General features: G+C 47.4%; 1 protein-coding gene across 6 annotated transcripts in view; it reads left to right on the forward strand.

Annotated features, from left to right (window-relative positions):
- Nucleotides 1–17,304, forward strand: part of ARSG (arylsulfatase G) — a 150,878-nt gene that overhangs the window by 32,069 nt on the left and 101,505 nt on the right. For 2 of the 6 annotated variants that reach the window (XM_054459564.2, XM_063656510.1), the window contains exon 2: nucleotides 15,958–16,735. In XM_054459564.2, coding sequence (XP_054315539.1) covers nucleotides 16,518–16,735 — 218 coding nt within the window. In that variant the 5' untranslated portion in view covers nucleotides 15,958–16,517. Of the gene's footprint in view, nucleotides 1–145; nucleotides 299–3,131; nucleotides 3,200–6,738; nucleotides 6,861–15,957; nucleotides 16,736–17,304 lie in introns of those variants that run through there. The other 4 variants (XM_063656512.1, XM_054459565.2, XM_063656511.1 and 1 more) reach the window with 4 other exon arrangements.

Raw genomic sequence — 17,304 nt, forward strand, 5'->3', positions numbered from 1 at the left:
GCGACTCGGGCACCCGAGCCACACCCTCCCCCCGCCCCCCACCCCGGCCGCCGGCGACCCGGGTCGTGCGTGCTACCGCCCGCGCCCCGGCCCCGCGTCGCTGCCTAGCTCTTATCCTATACCGGCTGCAGCCGGTCTCCGCCGGCCTCGGGGGCGCGCCGCCGCCGACCATGTGCTGCGAGCGCCGAGCGCAGCCAAGGAGGGGGCCTGCCTGGCGCGCGCGCGCCGGCCCACGTGGACCTGAGCCGCGCCGGTCGCGCGCCCGCCCGCCCGCCGCCTGGGCTGGGGGTCACGAAAGGTAACCGCGTTGCGGTCCGGGGCCGGGCCGCCCCCGCCAGCGCCGCCGGGGTCCTTGGCACAACGCCCCGATCTCCCAACCCGGGCGCGCCTTTGCGCGCGTGACCCGCCCAGACCCCGGAGCTTTGCTGTAACGCTAGTAGGAGCGCGAGCGTGCAGGGTGTTGGGGGTGCCTGCATCCTGTCTCGGAGCACCTCGGCCAGGCGCGAGCGCGCGGGTCCCCGTCCCCATCCCCGGCGCCTTCCCAGCGCGCCCACCGCCCAGTCCCCCCCGCGCCCTGAGGATTTAAGGATTTAGCGGGGAGGGGGAACACGCGCGCGCCGGGGCTGATCCCGCGCGGCGCTCGCGGCTGCGGCGGCTTCGCGCCCGCCCCGGGCAGAACAGGTTCCTTCCAGTTTGGGTGTGAGCTGCGCGCGCGGCGCCTGAGTTCCTCCTGCAGCGCCCACTTCCCCCAGTTTCGTCAACTCGCGCACCCCCACAGTTCCCCTTCCGGCAGTGGGGAGGGAGTGCCGCAGTGGGCCCCAGGGAGCGAGCGGCCGGGCCGCTGCGGGTGCCTTGCTTCCCCCACTTTGCTGCACCGGCAGCAGCGACAGCAACAGCATCCGCGTTGCGCGAAAGGAATGTGAGCAGCCGGGCTGAGTCAGCATCCCCGGCCCGGGGCGCGCGCGCACCCTCCAGGCAGAGGCGGCGTCGGCACAGGTGCATGGCTCCCATACCCGCGGGGAGCCCTCTGTAAGGGACCTGGAGGTTTAGACAGTCCGTGCCCCTCATCCCGTAGTCCCCGACCCCAACGTCACTGTGAACTAAGCGGATGATGCACGCGAAATCTCATTTAGGAGCTCCTCATGGGGACAAAGCATGTGTCAGATCCTAGACATTTCAGAGCCTGCGGGGGCGCAAACTTAGCTTCTTGGTCTCTACCTCACATCCCGAGGGCAAATTTGGAAACTGCTCGGAAGCAAAGGCCATGTTATTTGCATTCGTCTGCAGACTTTGGCGCCGGCTGCTGCCTTCATTGGGGTTCGGAGAATGTGGTTCTGATGTCAGAAACTCAAGAGAGCCTAGTTTGGGAGTGCGTGCACGGAGGGTCGCCACCGGGAGGAGTCGGCGATCTGAATTTTAATAAAAATCCTTCCTTGCTCGCTGATTTCTCTCACCATTTTGGGATAGGCTCTCCTGAGTTAAATGCCATCCTTTGCCGTTGACAAGTTCTGGTTGTGTAAGTGGGGAAAAGATTCGTTGGTACAGGGTGCCTTGTATGGCCAGTACTGTACAGCCAGGGGGCCGCTGAGTAGCTTTGCAACCTTGTAGGCGTAATTTAACCTCTTAGAGCGTTAATTTCTCCAGATCTGTGAAATGGGGATGGAGGTGGTATTCCCAGAATTGGAGGGTTTAATTTATGGTACTTGTAAAGTGCGGATCGCAGTGACTGGCATTTGGTAAGGCCTCACTACCCATTAGCTCTTGCTGCTGTTACGATTTCTGCTTTACCAAGGCCAATTAATTGCTGACTCCAACACACTCCCTGTGAGAGAGAGCCTTTTTTGAGTTGTTCTTCAAAGGATCCATATATAATGATATGTAGAAACTGATTTGAACACTTCATGCTAATGCAGGGCTGCCTGTAAGACAATCTTTGACATTTAGGATCTTACACTTTAATATTTAGGACCTGTTACTGTACTCTGTATGGAAATGTCATGTGCAATATGACAGCATATTCTGTATGTCTTAGGAACCTAAAGGTGCAGCCAGCCATTTATACCTCAGTGACTCGAAGCAAGTCACATAAAATCTCTGTACTTCAGTCTCTTGATTTAAAAAATGACACAAATTATGCCTAAAGCCTCAGGAGTGAATGAATGATTGGAAGAATCACATCTGAATGTTTGAGCAAGTGAAACCTGGCTTTTGGGGAGCGTGATTCTAATAATAATAATAATAATAATAGATTTTTGTTACTACTAATGTGTTACTATTCTTATATTTTATTAATATTAATCTTTTTTTAATGTTTGCTTTGTCCTCAACACTGCATTAAGTGCCATACATGTAATGCAATTTTAACCGCATCAGTAACCTTCTGTAGTTGACACTCATGATTCCCATTCTACGGATGAGGAAAGTGGAGGCACTGAGCACTGGAGGGATTGACCTAAGGTTACACCATGTTTATAGATACACACTAGCGCTTTTTACCACTAGAGCTCATCCAAAGATGACATTTGCCATCTGTGTTTGAATAATGGAGAGGTGGCTGGAAACCCAACCTAAGCACAGCCTTGCTAGTCACAAAAAAGTCATGCAACATGACTTTTGCCCACCCTAGTTAGAGACTGGCTTCACCTTGTTCCCTCAATCCTAGTGAGACCAAGCGTGAAAACCCCTGCTTTTTTAACTTCTCCAGAGAAAGCACTGCATTGCCATGCTAATCAACACCCCCTCGCCCCCAAACAAAACTAACTCTGTTTAGTTCTAAATAAGAACAAAAGAACCTTTGGAGTCTGGAGTACAGGACCAGAAAAATCAGGAAATCAAGTGAAGGGCTCAGCTCCCCTCTTAGCCTCTCCTGTTGTGTCTGCCTGATCCCAAATGGCAGGCAGAGCCCCCTCTCGGCTTTCCTTTACAGTGGGCGAGGCCATCATGATGCCCTTAAGAAGACCCCCAACATCTTCTTGGGGAAAAAATTGGCTCTTCAGAGCTGTCCCCAAGGCTCCCGCTTTTAGCCCTCTTGCATAGGGTCATTTGCATGAGAACAGATTCCTTTGTGTAAAGTTGGCCCGCCTGTTCTCTGTCCACGTTTATAGTCCTTCAAGTCTTCGTGTTGGGTTGCTAGGCAGATATGACCCTGGCTTGCAAATAAGCTCACTGCATTTACCAGCCTGTGAGAACTTCAACTTGGGTAAGTAGACTGAAAGGAATCTGGTCTGGAGCTCTGGGAAGAGGGTCCCGCAAGCCTGCTTTTGGGGGCTGACTCTTCAGGGCAGCCATCAAAGAGGGAGAGTGTGTGAAGGGGGCTTCCATGGGCGGCTTCGATGGCCCACCCACCCTTCCATTCTTCCTCTTCTAGTTTCTGTTCCACCCACCATGCTCCCACCCAGGGGCTTGTGTTCTGGGCAAGTGACTTGTATGCCACTGAAGCAATTTCTTGCTTTAAAACTTTAATATCTGCTTCTCCAGTTGGCCAGGAACTTCACACACTCTGCCATCTAGCAACAGTGAACTGATGGTCCAGGTAGTTCTGCTAGGTTTATTTTGTGATTTGGGGTCCTCCCCTGCAGCACTCCCCCAAATTTCACAGTTTGTAGGAAGGCAGGGCTCTTCAAACTGGGAAATGCACACTTCAGGGGGAATTTAAAGATTTGCCAAGGGGTTCTGAGGCACAGATAGTGATGACGATGATAATAATAATACTACAGAGTTGTGTGCATGGCTTAGTACAGTTGCTAAGTTAACCGAATTAACACGTGCAAGGGGCTTAGCACTGGGATTGGCTCATGGTCAGGTTCCCTAACTCTTGGCTGCGACTCTTTCAACCTGTGATTCCTGGGGGATTGAGGAGGATGGCGATCAGGGAAGCCTTCAATTGGCAGAGAGGACCTTGGGAGAACTGGCAAGGGGTGCTGAGCCAAGGGACAGGTGAACAGCAGGAGAGGAAGGTAGGAGGTAGGTGAGGCCATTTTGTATTTGGGGACAGTGAGGTCACCTTCCCACTCGTGTGTGTGGGGGCGGCCGATGATTGATTTCTGTCATGCCCATTACCATTTGGTGCAGTATCGATGTATCGTTGGTGTCTGTCATTAACTCTGAAGTAACTTTTACTTGATCAGTACTGAATTTCATTCCTAGCCTTCTCAGTCTTCATAGTTGACTGCTCCTGTAGTTTTGCCATCTATTACTGCTTAAAAATTAAAAAAAAAAAATAGAGAGCATAGCTTCCAGGAGGCTTCTATAAATTATCTCAAGCCTGTTGCAAAAGTCCTAAAAAAGCAAACCCAGGCTGAGTGTGATAATCCTAGCGCTTTTGGCCTGAAGGCAGGAGGATTGCTTGAAGGCAGTTTGAGACCAGCCTGGGCAACACGGCAAGACACCATATCTAAAACAAAATTTTTTTTTTTTTTGAGATGGAGTCTTCCTCTGTTGCCCAGGCTGGAGCGCAGTGGCGCGATCTTGGCTCACTGCAACCTCTGCGTCCCGGATTCAAGCGATTCTCCTGCCTCAGCCTCCCAAGTAGCTGGGACTACAGGTGTGCGCCACCATGCCTGGCTAATTTTTGTACTTTTAGTAGAGACAGGGTTTTACCATGTTGGCCAGGCTGGTCTCGAACTCCTGGCCTCAAGTGATCCACCCGCCTCAGCCTCCCACAGTGCTGGGATTATAGGCGTGAGCCACTGCTCTGGCCTAAAAAATATATTTTTTAAAAAAATTAGCTGGGTGTGGTGGTGCTGTCACACCACTGCACTGCAGCCTGGGCAACAGAGTAAGACCCTGTCTCAAACCAGCCAACTCCAAATCTCAGAACAAAATTATTTAAATCACATTACATTTAGGAGTGAGTGCACGTCACATTAAACTGTATGACACAGTTGTGGGTCGTGGGATCTCGTTGGTAATATTGGGAAGGGCTGTGTATGGGACCAGTGGATTTTGCCCTGATCGAGTCACACTTTCTTCGGATAGTTGTTGAAGTTGCTCCACCTGCCCTGTTCCTCGAGGCCCAAGGAATAAAAACCTGCTCTCCTGCTGTGTTTCTTGCCTAAAGGGAGATGCTGACTTTCCCTATCTTGTCTAAACAGGTACCTCCTGTCCTATGCTTCTAGATTCCCAGGAAGAATAGGCAATGTTAAGCTTCCATTTTAACCCTTTAGGACCAGTGCCTCCATGAGTTTCCAGATGGCTAGGGGACGATGCGAAGAAACTACAAGGATGCTGCAGGATTGTGTTGTGGGCAAATGGTGAGGAGGGGCCTCGCCCTGCTGTGATCAGTGGGGGACTGTGGAGTTAGGTGAGCTTTGTAGGGATACACAGCAGGACTGGGTCCAGGGAGCATCCATCCCTCCATCCTTCCCTCCCACGCCCATCGTTCATCCGTCCATCCACCCAAGCCGCCTTTGCTCATCCATAGCCCACTTGTGAGCACTGACAACTGCTGTTGTCTCCCAGGCCACAAAACCACACCTCAGAGGATGTGGTTCCTTCTCTCATAGTGTGTATAGTTTAGTTCAGAAGACAGGACACATGCGATTGTTACCTAAAAAACAGCATTTCAACAAGTGCAATTTTACAAGTGAGAATTACAAGTGAATGTCTTCCAAGAAAGAACTTCGAAAAGTCATCTAAGTTTAGGGGAATGATGAGATGAAGCTGGCAGGGCGGGGCAGAGCAGGCTGGGCTGTCGATGTTCATGTTACATGCACTCATCCAGCAAATATTGACTGAATACCTTCTGGGCTGGGTGCCGGAATTATGCAGTGCATAAACTATACAGAATGTCCCTGCCTTTACAGAGTTTCTGCCCTGGAGTTGTGGATCTTTCTTGCTTGAGCACCTAGCTAGCCAAGCATCCTGGACAAAGAGTTCTTTTGAAATGTTTCTGATATGGAAATGTAACTTCCATTTTCAATTAACATCAACAAAGGGGAGATTCCCCTCACACGCATCCTACATCTTGACCTCATATTGTTAAATTGTCCGAAACCAGATTTGCTGGAAGGCAGCATACTCCAAGGATGCCAGCTATTATTAGAGTCTGCTTAGCTGAAGGGACCTGGCACAGGTTTAGCCAAGATGGCAAAGATAGTCATGGGATTGTGTAACAAGGAACCATAGTTTGGAACGTTGAAAATGCAAACTGAAATCACTCTTTATTTCCTCTTTGCCTTGTTTGTGACTATGGTGGCGTGTTTCTAGCGTCTGTCTTCTCTAGGTTCAGAAACCAGCATCAGAGCTTGCTTAACAAACAATTCTGGCAGATTCAGCCAGTAGCTGCAGGGAGTCTGGATTTTGCCATCTATACTCAGAATAGTTACGTTTTTATCTTTTTTTTAAATAAAAAAAAATTTTTTTCTAATAGAGATGGGGTCTTGCTATGTTGCCCAGGTTGGTCTGGAACTCCTGGGGTCAGGTAATCCTCCTGTCTCGGCATCCCAGAGTGTTGGGATTACAGGCATGAGCTGCTGTGCCCGGCTGTTATGTTTTATTTTAATGTTAGTAATGCTTTGGCTTGCATAGAACATTTTTAGTGTGTTCTCATATTTATTATCCCTTTATCCTCAAAACAATCAAGAGATGGACTAACAGTAGCCAATATTTCTTAGCACTTACTGAGAACTTGGGTTGGATTATTTCATTCTCACATTGTGTTTGGGGTTGAGAAAGTTTACTGTGACTCTTTTTTTTTTTTTTCCTGATATCTAATTCCAGGCCAAAACTCCATTTTTCAGGTAAGGGAGGAAACTGAGACACAAAGAGATTCTGTAGCATATCTGTGGTCACACAGCTAGCAAATCACTGCTGAATCCTGGATACATACTCCTGTGGAAATAAGACAACACATCTCAAAAGTCAGTTCCCCAAAAGGCAAATTTGCTAAGTAACTGCTTCACTAAATTGTTTTTTTCCTAAATTTGGGTCTTACCCCTATTTCTGTCCCTACCTGAGCCTTGGCTTCGAGATTCCTAAAACTTTAGGGGAATCTGTCTTGGGGTGCTCAGGGTGCCATAATAAAATACCATGGACTAGGCTGGACTTGGTGCCCCACGTCTGTAATCCCAGCACTTTGGGAGGGTGAGGTGGGTGGATCACTTTGAGATCAGGAGTTCAAGACCAGTCTGGTGAAACCCTGTCTCTACTAAAAATATAAAAATTAGCTGGGCATGGTGGTATGCATCTGTAATCCCAGCTACTTGGGAGGCTGAGGCACGAGAATCACTTGAACCCAGGAGGTGGAGGGTGCAGTGAGCTGAGATTGCTCTACTGCCCTCCAGCCAGGGTGACAGAGCGGGATCCTGTCTCAGAAAAAAAAAAAAAAAGAAAAATACTGTAGACTAACAACAGAAATTTACGAAAATACAGCCCAAACAGAAATTTATTGTTTACAGTTCTGGAGGCTGGCCAATTTGGTTCCTGGTGAGGGCTCTCTTCCTGGCCTGCAGACAGCCACCTTCTTGCTGTGTCCTCACATGGCAGAGAGAGTGAGCAAGCAAGTTCTCTGATGTTTCCTCTTATAAAGGCACTAATCCCATCACCTCATGAACTCATCTAAGCCTTATCACCCTCCAAAGGCCTATCTTCAAATATCATCACACTGAGAGTTAGGGCTTCAACATACAAATTTTGGGGGCATACAAACTTTTAGTTTATAAAAACATATTTCGTTGAGGAAGTGGAATGGATCCAGGGCAAGGATAAATCTACAAAAATAGAAAAGATAGTACAAAGCACTGTTTTTCTTAAGAGAAAGTTTCCTATTCTCATGCAAAAATGACAAAGGGAAAAAAATTGAACTTTTTTTTTTTTTTTTTTTTTGACACAGCGTCTCACTCTGTTGCCCAGGCTGGAGTGCAGTGGCACTGTGTTGACTCACTGCAACCTCCGTCTCCTGGGTTCAAGCAATTCTCCTGCCGCAGCCTTCCGAGTAGCCGGGATTACAGGCGCCCACCACCATGCCTGGCTAATTTTTATATTTTTAGTAGAGATGGGGTTTCACCATGTTGACCAGGCTGGTCTTGATCCGCCCACCTCGGCCTCCCAAAGTGCTGGGATTACAGGCATGAGCCACCGCGCCTAGCTGAAAAAATGGAACTTTGACACGTAAACCACCGATCAGGCTGAACATGACAAGGGGAAAGATATGATGCATAAGGTGGGCCTGCCAAAAAAAAAAATCGAACCTGGATCGTATCTCATCCAAGATCTACAAGCCAGTTTACAGGGAAAATGGGTCCAGGGAACATTTTAATAGAGGATACAATCAGCTAAATCCAAAATTTGAGAAATGTTACAGGGCAAACACCATAATTTATTTACAAATCTATGCAGAGAAAGGAGGAGGGGAGCCATAAATGAAAAGAAAAGAGACACATGAACCAAGTGCAGTGTGTTGTGAACCTTGTCTGGATACTGATTAGAACAAACCAACTGTTAAAAAAATACTGATGAGACAGTGGAGGACGTTTGAACTCTGATTGGATTTTTGATGATACTAACCAATTGTTAATTTTTAAAAGGAGGGTGTTATGGAATTGTAGTTATATAGTAAGAATTAACTTTTAGAGAATCGTAACAAAATACTTTTGGATAAAATTATATGATATCTGGGATTGCCTTTTTTTTTAAGAGAGACATAGGGTCTTGTTCTGTTGCCCAGGCTGGAGTGCAATGACATGATCACAGCCCACTTGCAGCCTCAAATTCCTGAGCTCCGGCCATCTTCCCACTTCAGCCTCCCTAGCAGCTGGGACTACAGGCACATGCCACCATATCCAGCTATTTTGTTGTTGTTGTTGTTGTTGCAGAGAGATGGGGTCTTGCTGTGTTGCCCAGGCTGGCCTCTAACTCCTGGCCGCAGGTGATCCTCCTGCCTCAGCCTCCCAAAGCGCTGAGATTACACGTGTGGCCCACCACGCCTGCGGCTTATTTCAAAATAATCCAGCATATGTGGAGAGGGAGGCAAAGGGAAATTGAAAGAGAGAGCCAGCCTGACCATATGTTGATCATTGTTGAATTGAGATGTTGGGTAAGTACATGTGAGTTTCTCAACTTTTGTGTGTTTGACAACTTCCATAATAAAATGTTTAATAAGTGATAAGTAAATACAGCTTTGTAAAAAGTTCTTAAAAATGTGGCAAACAGACTTCCAGGGAGTGAATTTCAGACAGTTGACCTGGAGCTTTCTTCTTGATCACACCCCTCAGGATTTTTCTTCTCAAGTGGAGGATAGAGTTTTAGAGGAAAGATGTTATTCAGAGGTCCATCTCCTCTCTCTTATCTGTGAGCGAGGACACAGATATAATTTCTGCAGGGCTACTGGGTTTTTAGATGCATGGCGTGATGCCACCTAGGTTCTCTCGAACTGGCTCCTGCAACATGGCTTTCTTCTGTGACAGTCTCAACAGGTGGTTCGAGCCTAAAACTAGGCAGGATGTCATATGCCCCCTGTGCATGGGTTTCCTGGCGTCGTTGGGTTCACAGAAATGATATTGCCTGAAACAGTGTCTGGTGTGAGGTCTCCAAGCTTTAAAAAAAAAAAAAAAAGCCACTTTGGGAGGCCGAGGTAGGTAGATCATGAGTTCAGGAGATCGAGATCATCCTGGCTAACATGGTGAAACCCCGTCTCTACTAAAAATACAAAAAATTAGCCGGGCGTGGTGGCGGGCGCCTGTAGTCCCAGCTACTCGGGAGGCTGAGGCAGGAGAATGGCGTGAACCTGGAAGGTGGAGCTTGCAGTGAGCCGAGATCGCACCACTGCACTCCAGCCTGGGTGACAGAGTGAGACGCCGTCTCAAAAAAAAAAAAAAAAAAAAAAAAGCATTTTAATTATCTAAGTGAAATTGCTCTCCCGGGCTGGATAGAGGCATTCAAAGATGTCTTTTGCATCTTCTGTTGAGCTTAGACTACTACACCTTGGCCCCTATACTCTAAGAAAGCAGTCTTTTCAAGTTGGGCTGGCCTCAAAATTACATGTTGGGGTCTACGGGCAAAAGCCTAGGACACAAGGATGTTTATTACATGTAGATAATAAATAACCCTTTGTCCTGGCTATCGTGGTAACTGGGTTTTCCTTTTCACCTGGATGGACTAGGGTGAGGCAACATGTAAGGAAGTGCTCATTGCCCAGGTCGTGCGAGTACAGGGTGGCTACCTGAGCAGAAGGGCCACCTCCTGACGTTTTGTGCCCTAGGCATTTTGCTTGTCTCGCTCTAGCACTATCTCACCTGGACTCACCTGGACCCATGCAAGAGACTCCTAACTCAGCTGCTTCTTTCATCTGCTGCCCTGCGGGGCATTTGTGTGTTCTCAACAGGGCAGGGATTCTGTTACAATTTAAACCAGAGCCTGCTGCTCTTGCTCAATTCCTCTGGCTTCCCATCTCTCGCAGCAAAAGCCTTTCTTTCCTCTCTGACTCTAATCCCTGCCCTTCCTCTCTCCATTGCTTCTGCAGTGGCTTCTTTGCCGCTCCTTGCTTGTGCCAGACCCCAGCCTTTCCCAGTTTCTCTGCCTTTCCTGCATGGCTTCCTGATGGCTGCGTAGCTTCCTCCCTGACCTCACACAGATCCTTATCCAAATTGTGTTTTCTCGATGAGGTTGTCCCAGACCACCCCCTTTAACTTTGCAGCCTCCATCCCATGCCTGAGCTCCTTCTTTGATGTTCTTCATGCTATTTACATTTTATTGATTTCGTTTCTCCCCTCACTGTTAAAAAAGTAAGTGGTGTGAGGGCAGGGACTTTTGTCTGTTTCATTCGCGGCTGTATGCACTGTGCTTGATTTAAAACCTGTCAGTCAGTACAAATTTGGTGGACAAATGACAGAATGCATTGGGGAGTTGCTTCCCACAACACGTGAGCAGCTGATGCCCAAGGCCCCTTCTGACAGCACCCGATGGCTCCTGGCTGCCAGCCAGCACACAGACCATGTTCTGATCTGGGGAGTAAAACAACAGGAGTCCACATCCCAGAGACCCGCTCCCCCCTGCTCTTTTGTCTTTTTTGGCCTCAGCTCATCAGATGCTTTTGTCTCTGGAAAACCAACAGAACCCTCTGCCAGAAAGGTCTGCCCGACCTTCTTGTTATTTCAGCTGTTTTCAAGGTTCTCTAGGAGGATGCTTGGCCACAGGGAGGCCCATGGGAAACGAGGGTCAGGTGATGAAGTGAGTGGCTCAGGAAGCCCAAGGACTTCAGCTCTGTGTTTTCAGACGCTGCTCAGCAGATCTTCAGGTTGCTGCATTCCATTCGCTTCTCAGTGCTTCTGGCCCACAGCCTGCCTGTGGGTCATTTGGCTGTTTATCAGTACCTTTACCCCTAAGCAAGCCTGGAAACTGAAGGGAGGTCAAACTTGAGCACACTTAGCAGCCCTGCTTTAAAATGGGGGTCGTGGAGAAGAAAGGAATCATGGGTAAACTGATTGTCAACTAAAGTTCACTCTGCTTCTGCTTGGGGAGCATGAGATGTGGGAAATTGTTTATGCTTGTGATCAACAAGGATCTTTCACAGTCAGTTGTGCTCTGATGGAGCAGATGGGCCTTCGTTGTGGGATTTGTTGACTGACATGGCCGAGTACCTTCTGCCCCAGTGGAAGGAGGGGTGAACGGTGTATTTGCCAAAGACTCTGCCTTTCTTTATAGCCAGGAGTGATCCTTCCCTGTGTCTACTCTTGTTTCTGAGCGTGATGGAGAAAGAAAAAGATGGCAAAATAACATCAGATAAGATCTGAGGGTAGCAAGTAAGGCCATTTTCTTTTCTTCTTTTGTTCTAAGGGCTAGATGCAATCAAATGCTTGGCTTATATAGCTGTATGTTTGGAGGTATTGTTTTCAGAGACAGGATCTTGCTCTGTTGCCCAGGCTAGAGTACAATGGCAGCATCATAGCTTGCCACAGCCTTGAACTCCTGGGCTCCAGTGGTCCTTCCACCTCAGTTTCCCAAGTATCTGGGATTGTAGATGTACACCACCATGCGTGGCTAATTGTTTAATTTTTTTGTAGAGATCGGGTCTCGCCATCTTGCCCAGGCTGGTCTCCAACTCTCAGGCTCAAGCAGTCCTCCCACCTTGCCTCCCGAAGTGCTGGGATTACAGGCATGAGCCACTGAGTCTGGCTATGGAACCATTTTCCTTATATTTTTGTTTTGTTTTGTTTTGTTTTGTTTTGAGATGGAGTCTCACTCTGTCACCCAGGCTGGAGTGCAGTGGCGCAATCTCAGCTCACTGCAACCCCCGCCTCCCAGGTTCAAGTGATTCTCCTGCCTCAGCCTCCCGAGTAACTGGGACTACAGGTGCACACCACAATGCCCGGCTAATTTTTTGTATTTTTAGTAGAGATGGGGCTTCACCATGTTAGCCAGGCTGGTCTTGAACTCCTGACCTCAGGTGATCCGCCTGCCTTGGCCTCCCAAAGTGCTGGGATTACAGGCATGAGCCACCGCGCCCAGCCCCATTTTCCTTATAGCACTTGAGCTCAACGTTTGAGCTTAGATCTTAATCAAAGTCTGTACCTGGGCATCCATTCTTTGAGTGTCTGGTCTGCCTTTTCCATTTAGTTAACAAAAATGGGGAAAGGATTAAATGTCTCCCTGGAGGTGTGGGTGTGAAGAATAATGCAATGGTGTGCTGGCTAGATTCACTTATTTCCATTCTATGAACATTTTAAGTAATGATTCTCTTTGAAAATCCTCAATGGAATGTTTCATCATGGAACACTGAAGAAACACAATCTGTTTATTTATATTCTCCTACCTTAATTTTAGCTTCTTTCTTAAGTGAATTTTTTTCCCCTGAAGTCTTGTACATGGGATCCATTCTGAAATGGATTATTGACCAGGCATGAGGCCACTCTAGTGTTCCAAGCTAAGAAACTTTAAGAGGAAAAGTTTCCTGTGTCTGTTGCACATGGTCAGAAGCCAGTAGAATGATCTCGGAATCAAGCAGCAGGTCCACAGGTGTTTGTTAACCACCCTCCTTGTGCTGAGGCTCTTTCTCCTGAAAAGGGAGATGTCTTTGGAGTCTCAAGATCAACAAATACCAGTTGAGTCTAATTGAGTTTGAGATAATACATCTCCTTTTGGGAAACAGAAGAATTTGCATTTCTGAACAATTGATTCATTGGCCTCCAGATGACATGACTGTTTACTTGGATTTCCTTTTAGTTTGATTAAGTACATATTTGCCCATTCTTTTGGTTTTTATCCCGGTCTTCCAAAATTTACATACCTCTAACCACCCCCATCCATGTGGATTGATCAATTGGGTTGGCTTGTAAGGATGTACAACTGGAAAAAGTGTCTGTCATAATCCCAGGCCTATCTTTTTTACACAGTGGTTCTCCTTTAATCTGCCCCATACATTGGATGTTCAACTGAAGCTTTGTTGTTGTTGTTGTTAATTTTAGATTTAAAAAAATACAGATAAGGTCTCACTATGTTGGACAGGCTGATCTTGAACTGCTGGCCTCAAGTGATCCTTCCGCCTCGGCCTCCCAAAGTGTTGGGATTACAGGAATGAGCCACCATGCCCAGCCAACTGAAATTTTTATTTGGTCCACAATTTCAACTCTGTTCCTCCTTATTAAACTTGCAAATTGGCTGGATATGGTGGCTCATGCATGTAATCCCAGCACTTTGAGAGGTTGAGGTGGGAGGATCACTTGAGCCCACGAGTTCCAGACTGGCCTGGGCAATATAGTGAGATCCAATCTGTACAAAAAATAAAAAGATTAGCTGGGCGTGGTGGCATACACTTGTAGTTCTAGCTACCCAGGAGGCTGAGGCAGGAGGATCATTTGAATCCAGGAGTTTGAGACTGCGGTGAGCTGGGATCTGTCTCTTTAAAAATAAATAAATACATAAATAAAATAAACTTGCAAATTTAGGGCTTTTAAGTGAACTAGAGCTAATCTAGTTTTATCTTTGGCTCCATTTGCAACCTGCAGCTTAAAGTATAGCCTTCGATTTCCGTCTTTCAAAACTCAATCTGATTTGTCGCTTTTGTTTGTACACTGAAGTTGTGAGTCATCAGTTAGATTAAGCAATTTCTTTTTTCTTCTTGCACTAGACTCATGATGTTTTTGTTTTCCAGCACCTTTGCTGCTTAAAGTGTGATCCAAAAATGAGCAGTACAGGCCTCACATGGGCTTGTTAGAAATACAGATCCTGGCTGGGTGCGGTGGCTCACGCCTGTAATCCCAGCACTTTGGGAGGCCAAGGCGGGCGGATCACAAGGTCAGGAGATCGAGACCATCCTGGCTAACATGGTGAAACCCCGTCTCTACTAAAAATACAAAAAATTAGCCGGGTGTGGTGGCGGGTGCCTGTAGTCCCAGCTACTCGGGAAGCTGAGGCAGAAGAATGGTGTGAACCTGGGAGGCGGAGCTTGCAGTGAGCCGAGATCACGCCACTGCACTCCAGCCTGGGCGACAGAGTGAGACTCCATCTCAAAAAAAAAAAAAAAAAAAAGAAAATACAGATCCCAGGCCCAGCCTTACCTACTGATTCTGTGGTTTAATCAACATAAAATCCACAGCGGATTCATATGTACCTCCACGTGTAAGATGCACCACTGGTTGAACATGTCTTTAGATTTTCTTATTAAAATTACATGGGTAGGATGCAAAGGGACACATTTCCATGAAAAAAATTTTTTGAAAATTTTTCCAACATTTTATTATGAAAATTACAAACATACAGCAAAATTAAAAGAGTTCTATAGTAAGCACCCATATATCCTCTACCTAGATTCTATTATTAACTTTTTAGAACCATTTCCTTTTCCCCCAGATTAACTTCTGTCAAGAATTTTGGCTGGGCCTGGGTGTGGTGGCTCACGCCTGTAATCCCAGCACTTAAGGAGGCCAAGGTGGGCAGATCGCTTGAGGTCAGGAGTTCAAGACCAGCCTGGCCAACATGGTGAAACCCCGTCTCTACCAAAAATACAAAAATTAGCTGGGGTGAGTTGGTGGGCACCTGTAATCCCAGCTACGGGGAGGCTGAGGCATGAGAATTTCTTTTTTCTTTTTTTGTTTTTTTTTGAGATGGGGTTTTGTTCTTGTTGCCCAGGCTGGAGTACAGTGGTGCAATCTTGGCTCACCGCAATCTCCGCCTCCTGGGTTCAAGCTCTCTCTTGCCTCAGCCTCCCGAGTAGTTGGGATTACAGGCATACGCCACCACGCCCGGCTCATTTTGTAATTTTAGTGGAGCTGGGGTTTCTCCATGTTGGTCAGGCTGGTCTCAAACTCCCAACCTCAGGTGATCTGCCCGCCTCGGCCTCCCAAAGTGCTGGGATTACAGGTGTGAACCACCGCTCCCAACGAGAATTTCTTGAACCTGGGGGGTGGAGGTTTCAGTGAGCCGAGATTGTGCCATTGCACTCCAGCCTGGGTGACAGAGTGAGACTCAGTCTCAAAAAAAAAGAATTTTGGCTGGGCATAGTGGCACATGCCTGTAATCCCAGCTATGTGGGAGGTTGAGGCAAGAGGATCACTTGAGCCAGGAGTTTAAGACTGGCCTAGGCAACGTAGCAAGACCCTATCTCCAAATTTTTTTTTAAAATGTAGAAACATTAGGTTATAGCACGACTGTTACAAATAACCATATCTTGGTAATAAGGGTCTCACCTCTCCTTCTGGAATTCTCAGTGGCACAGTGGCATTTAGCAGCATTGGGGGCTGGTTCTGGTCCCACCCAGAACACTGGGCCTCAATATCCTCATCTATACAGTGAGTGGGTTGGCAGAGATCATCTCTAATGTTACTTCCAACCCTGTCACTATAGGTCTATTGCGAATATTATTATCATCACTATTTTTCAGGTGGAGAAACTGATGAACCAGTTAAATATTTGAATAAAAACATCTGTTGGCATGGAAAAGTGATTATTTCCTAAGCTACTGAGTAAAACACAGCTGCACTGGCAGTTTTAACTCTGTTTTCTTGTCAATTTTTGTTCTTTCAGGAAACCTTACAGAAACATGAAGCCCTCAACCATCTGGTACTCAGTTATTCAGGGCTGACGGCGGCTTCTAGAACATCCAGGTGTTCTGCAGATGCGAGAACTCATCCTGTAGTCACCAGATGGAGTCCCAAACAGCCAAACAGATGTAAGGCCTGTGCTGTGGCTCTGACGCCCTGAATACAGAAGGGTCACTTTCTTAGTGGCCAAAGAGCAATTGTTGACATTGATGTCTAATTATTGAATACAACCAGTCATTTTACTGAGCTGCGGTAACGAAACACTAACCATAGAAGATCAAGCCAAATTAGGGATTGCAAATTTCCTGATTCTTTTGAATTAGGATTCCAGATGGGGGCCTCATTTCTGTAGCCCCCAACATTCCTATAGCCGTTATCACCGCCATCACCGCCATCACCGCTGCCACCAGCATCTTCTTGCAGACTCCACCCCTGCTCCCCAGAGACTTCCTGCTTTGAAAGTGAGCAGAAAGGAAGCTCTCAGAAAAGTCTCTAGTGGTGGCTGCCATCGCTCCAGACAATCGGAATCCTGCCTTAACCACCATGGGCTGGCTTTTTCTAAAAGTTTTGTTGGCGGGAGTGAGTTTCTCAGGATTTCTTTATCCTCTTGTGGATTTTTGCATCAGTGGGAAAACAAGAGGCCAGAAGCCAAACTTTGTGATTATTTTGGCCGATGACATGGGGTGGGGTGACCTGGGAGCAAACTGGGCAGAAACAAAGGACACTGCCAACCTTGATAAGATGGCTTCGGAGGGAATGAGGTGAGTCTTGAGATGCCAGGCCCCCCTGTCTTTGGATGTCTTACTCCCATTCTTGAGAGGGGAAGGGGCCGTGCAAAGCACTTAAAGAGTCATTGATGGACCCATGCTGATCTAGTTAATTTATTAATTAATTTGGTTTGAAGCCAGCATAGCATTGTGAAGAAATCCAGCCGTCTAGCACCCATCCATCTATCTAGTAACATTCATTGTGTTAGGAGCTAGGAATATGGAGGTGAACAAGATAAAACATTTTTGCCCTCAAGTTATTCATTGTCTGGTGGAGGAGACAGGTTAAAAGGAAAGTAAGGGGCTAGGTGCAGTGGCTCATGGCTGTAATCCCAATGCTTTGGGAGACTCAGGCGGGAGGTTCACCTGAGCCCATGATTTTGGGACAAGCTTGGGCAACCTAGCGAGATCCCACTTCTACAAAAAATAAAAGTAAATTAGCCAGTGGTGGTGGCACACTCCTGTGGTCCCAGCTACTCGGGAGGCTGAAGTGGGAGGATCACTGGAGCCCAGGAGTTCAAGGTTGCAGTGAGCTGTGATTGTGCCACTGCACTCCAGTGTGG

The sequence above is a fragment of the Pongo pygmaeus genome, chromosome 19, assembly GCF_028885625.2.
Source record: "Pongo pygmaeus isolate AG05252 chromosome 19, NHGRI_mPonPyg2-v2.0_pri, whole genome shotgun sequence".
Taxonomy (NCBI): Eukaryota; Metazoa; Chordata; class Mammalia; order Primates; family Hominidae; genus Pongo; species Pongo pygmaeus.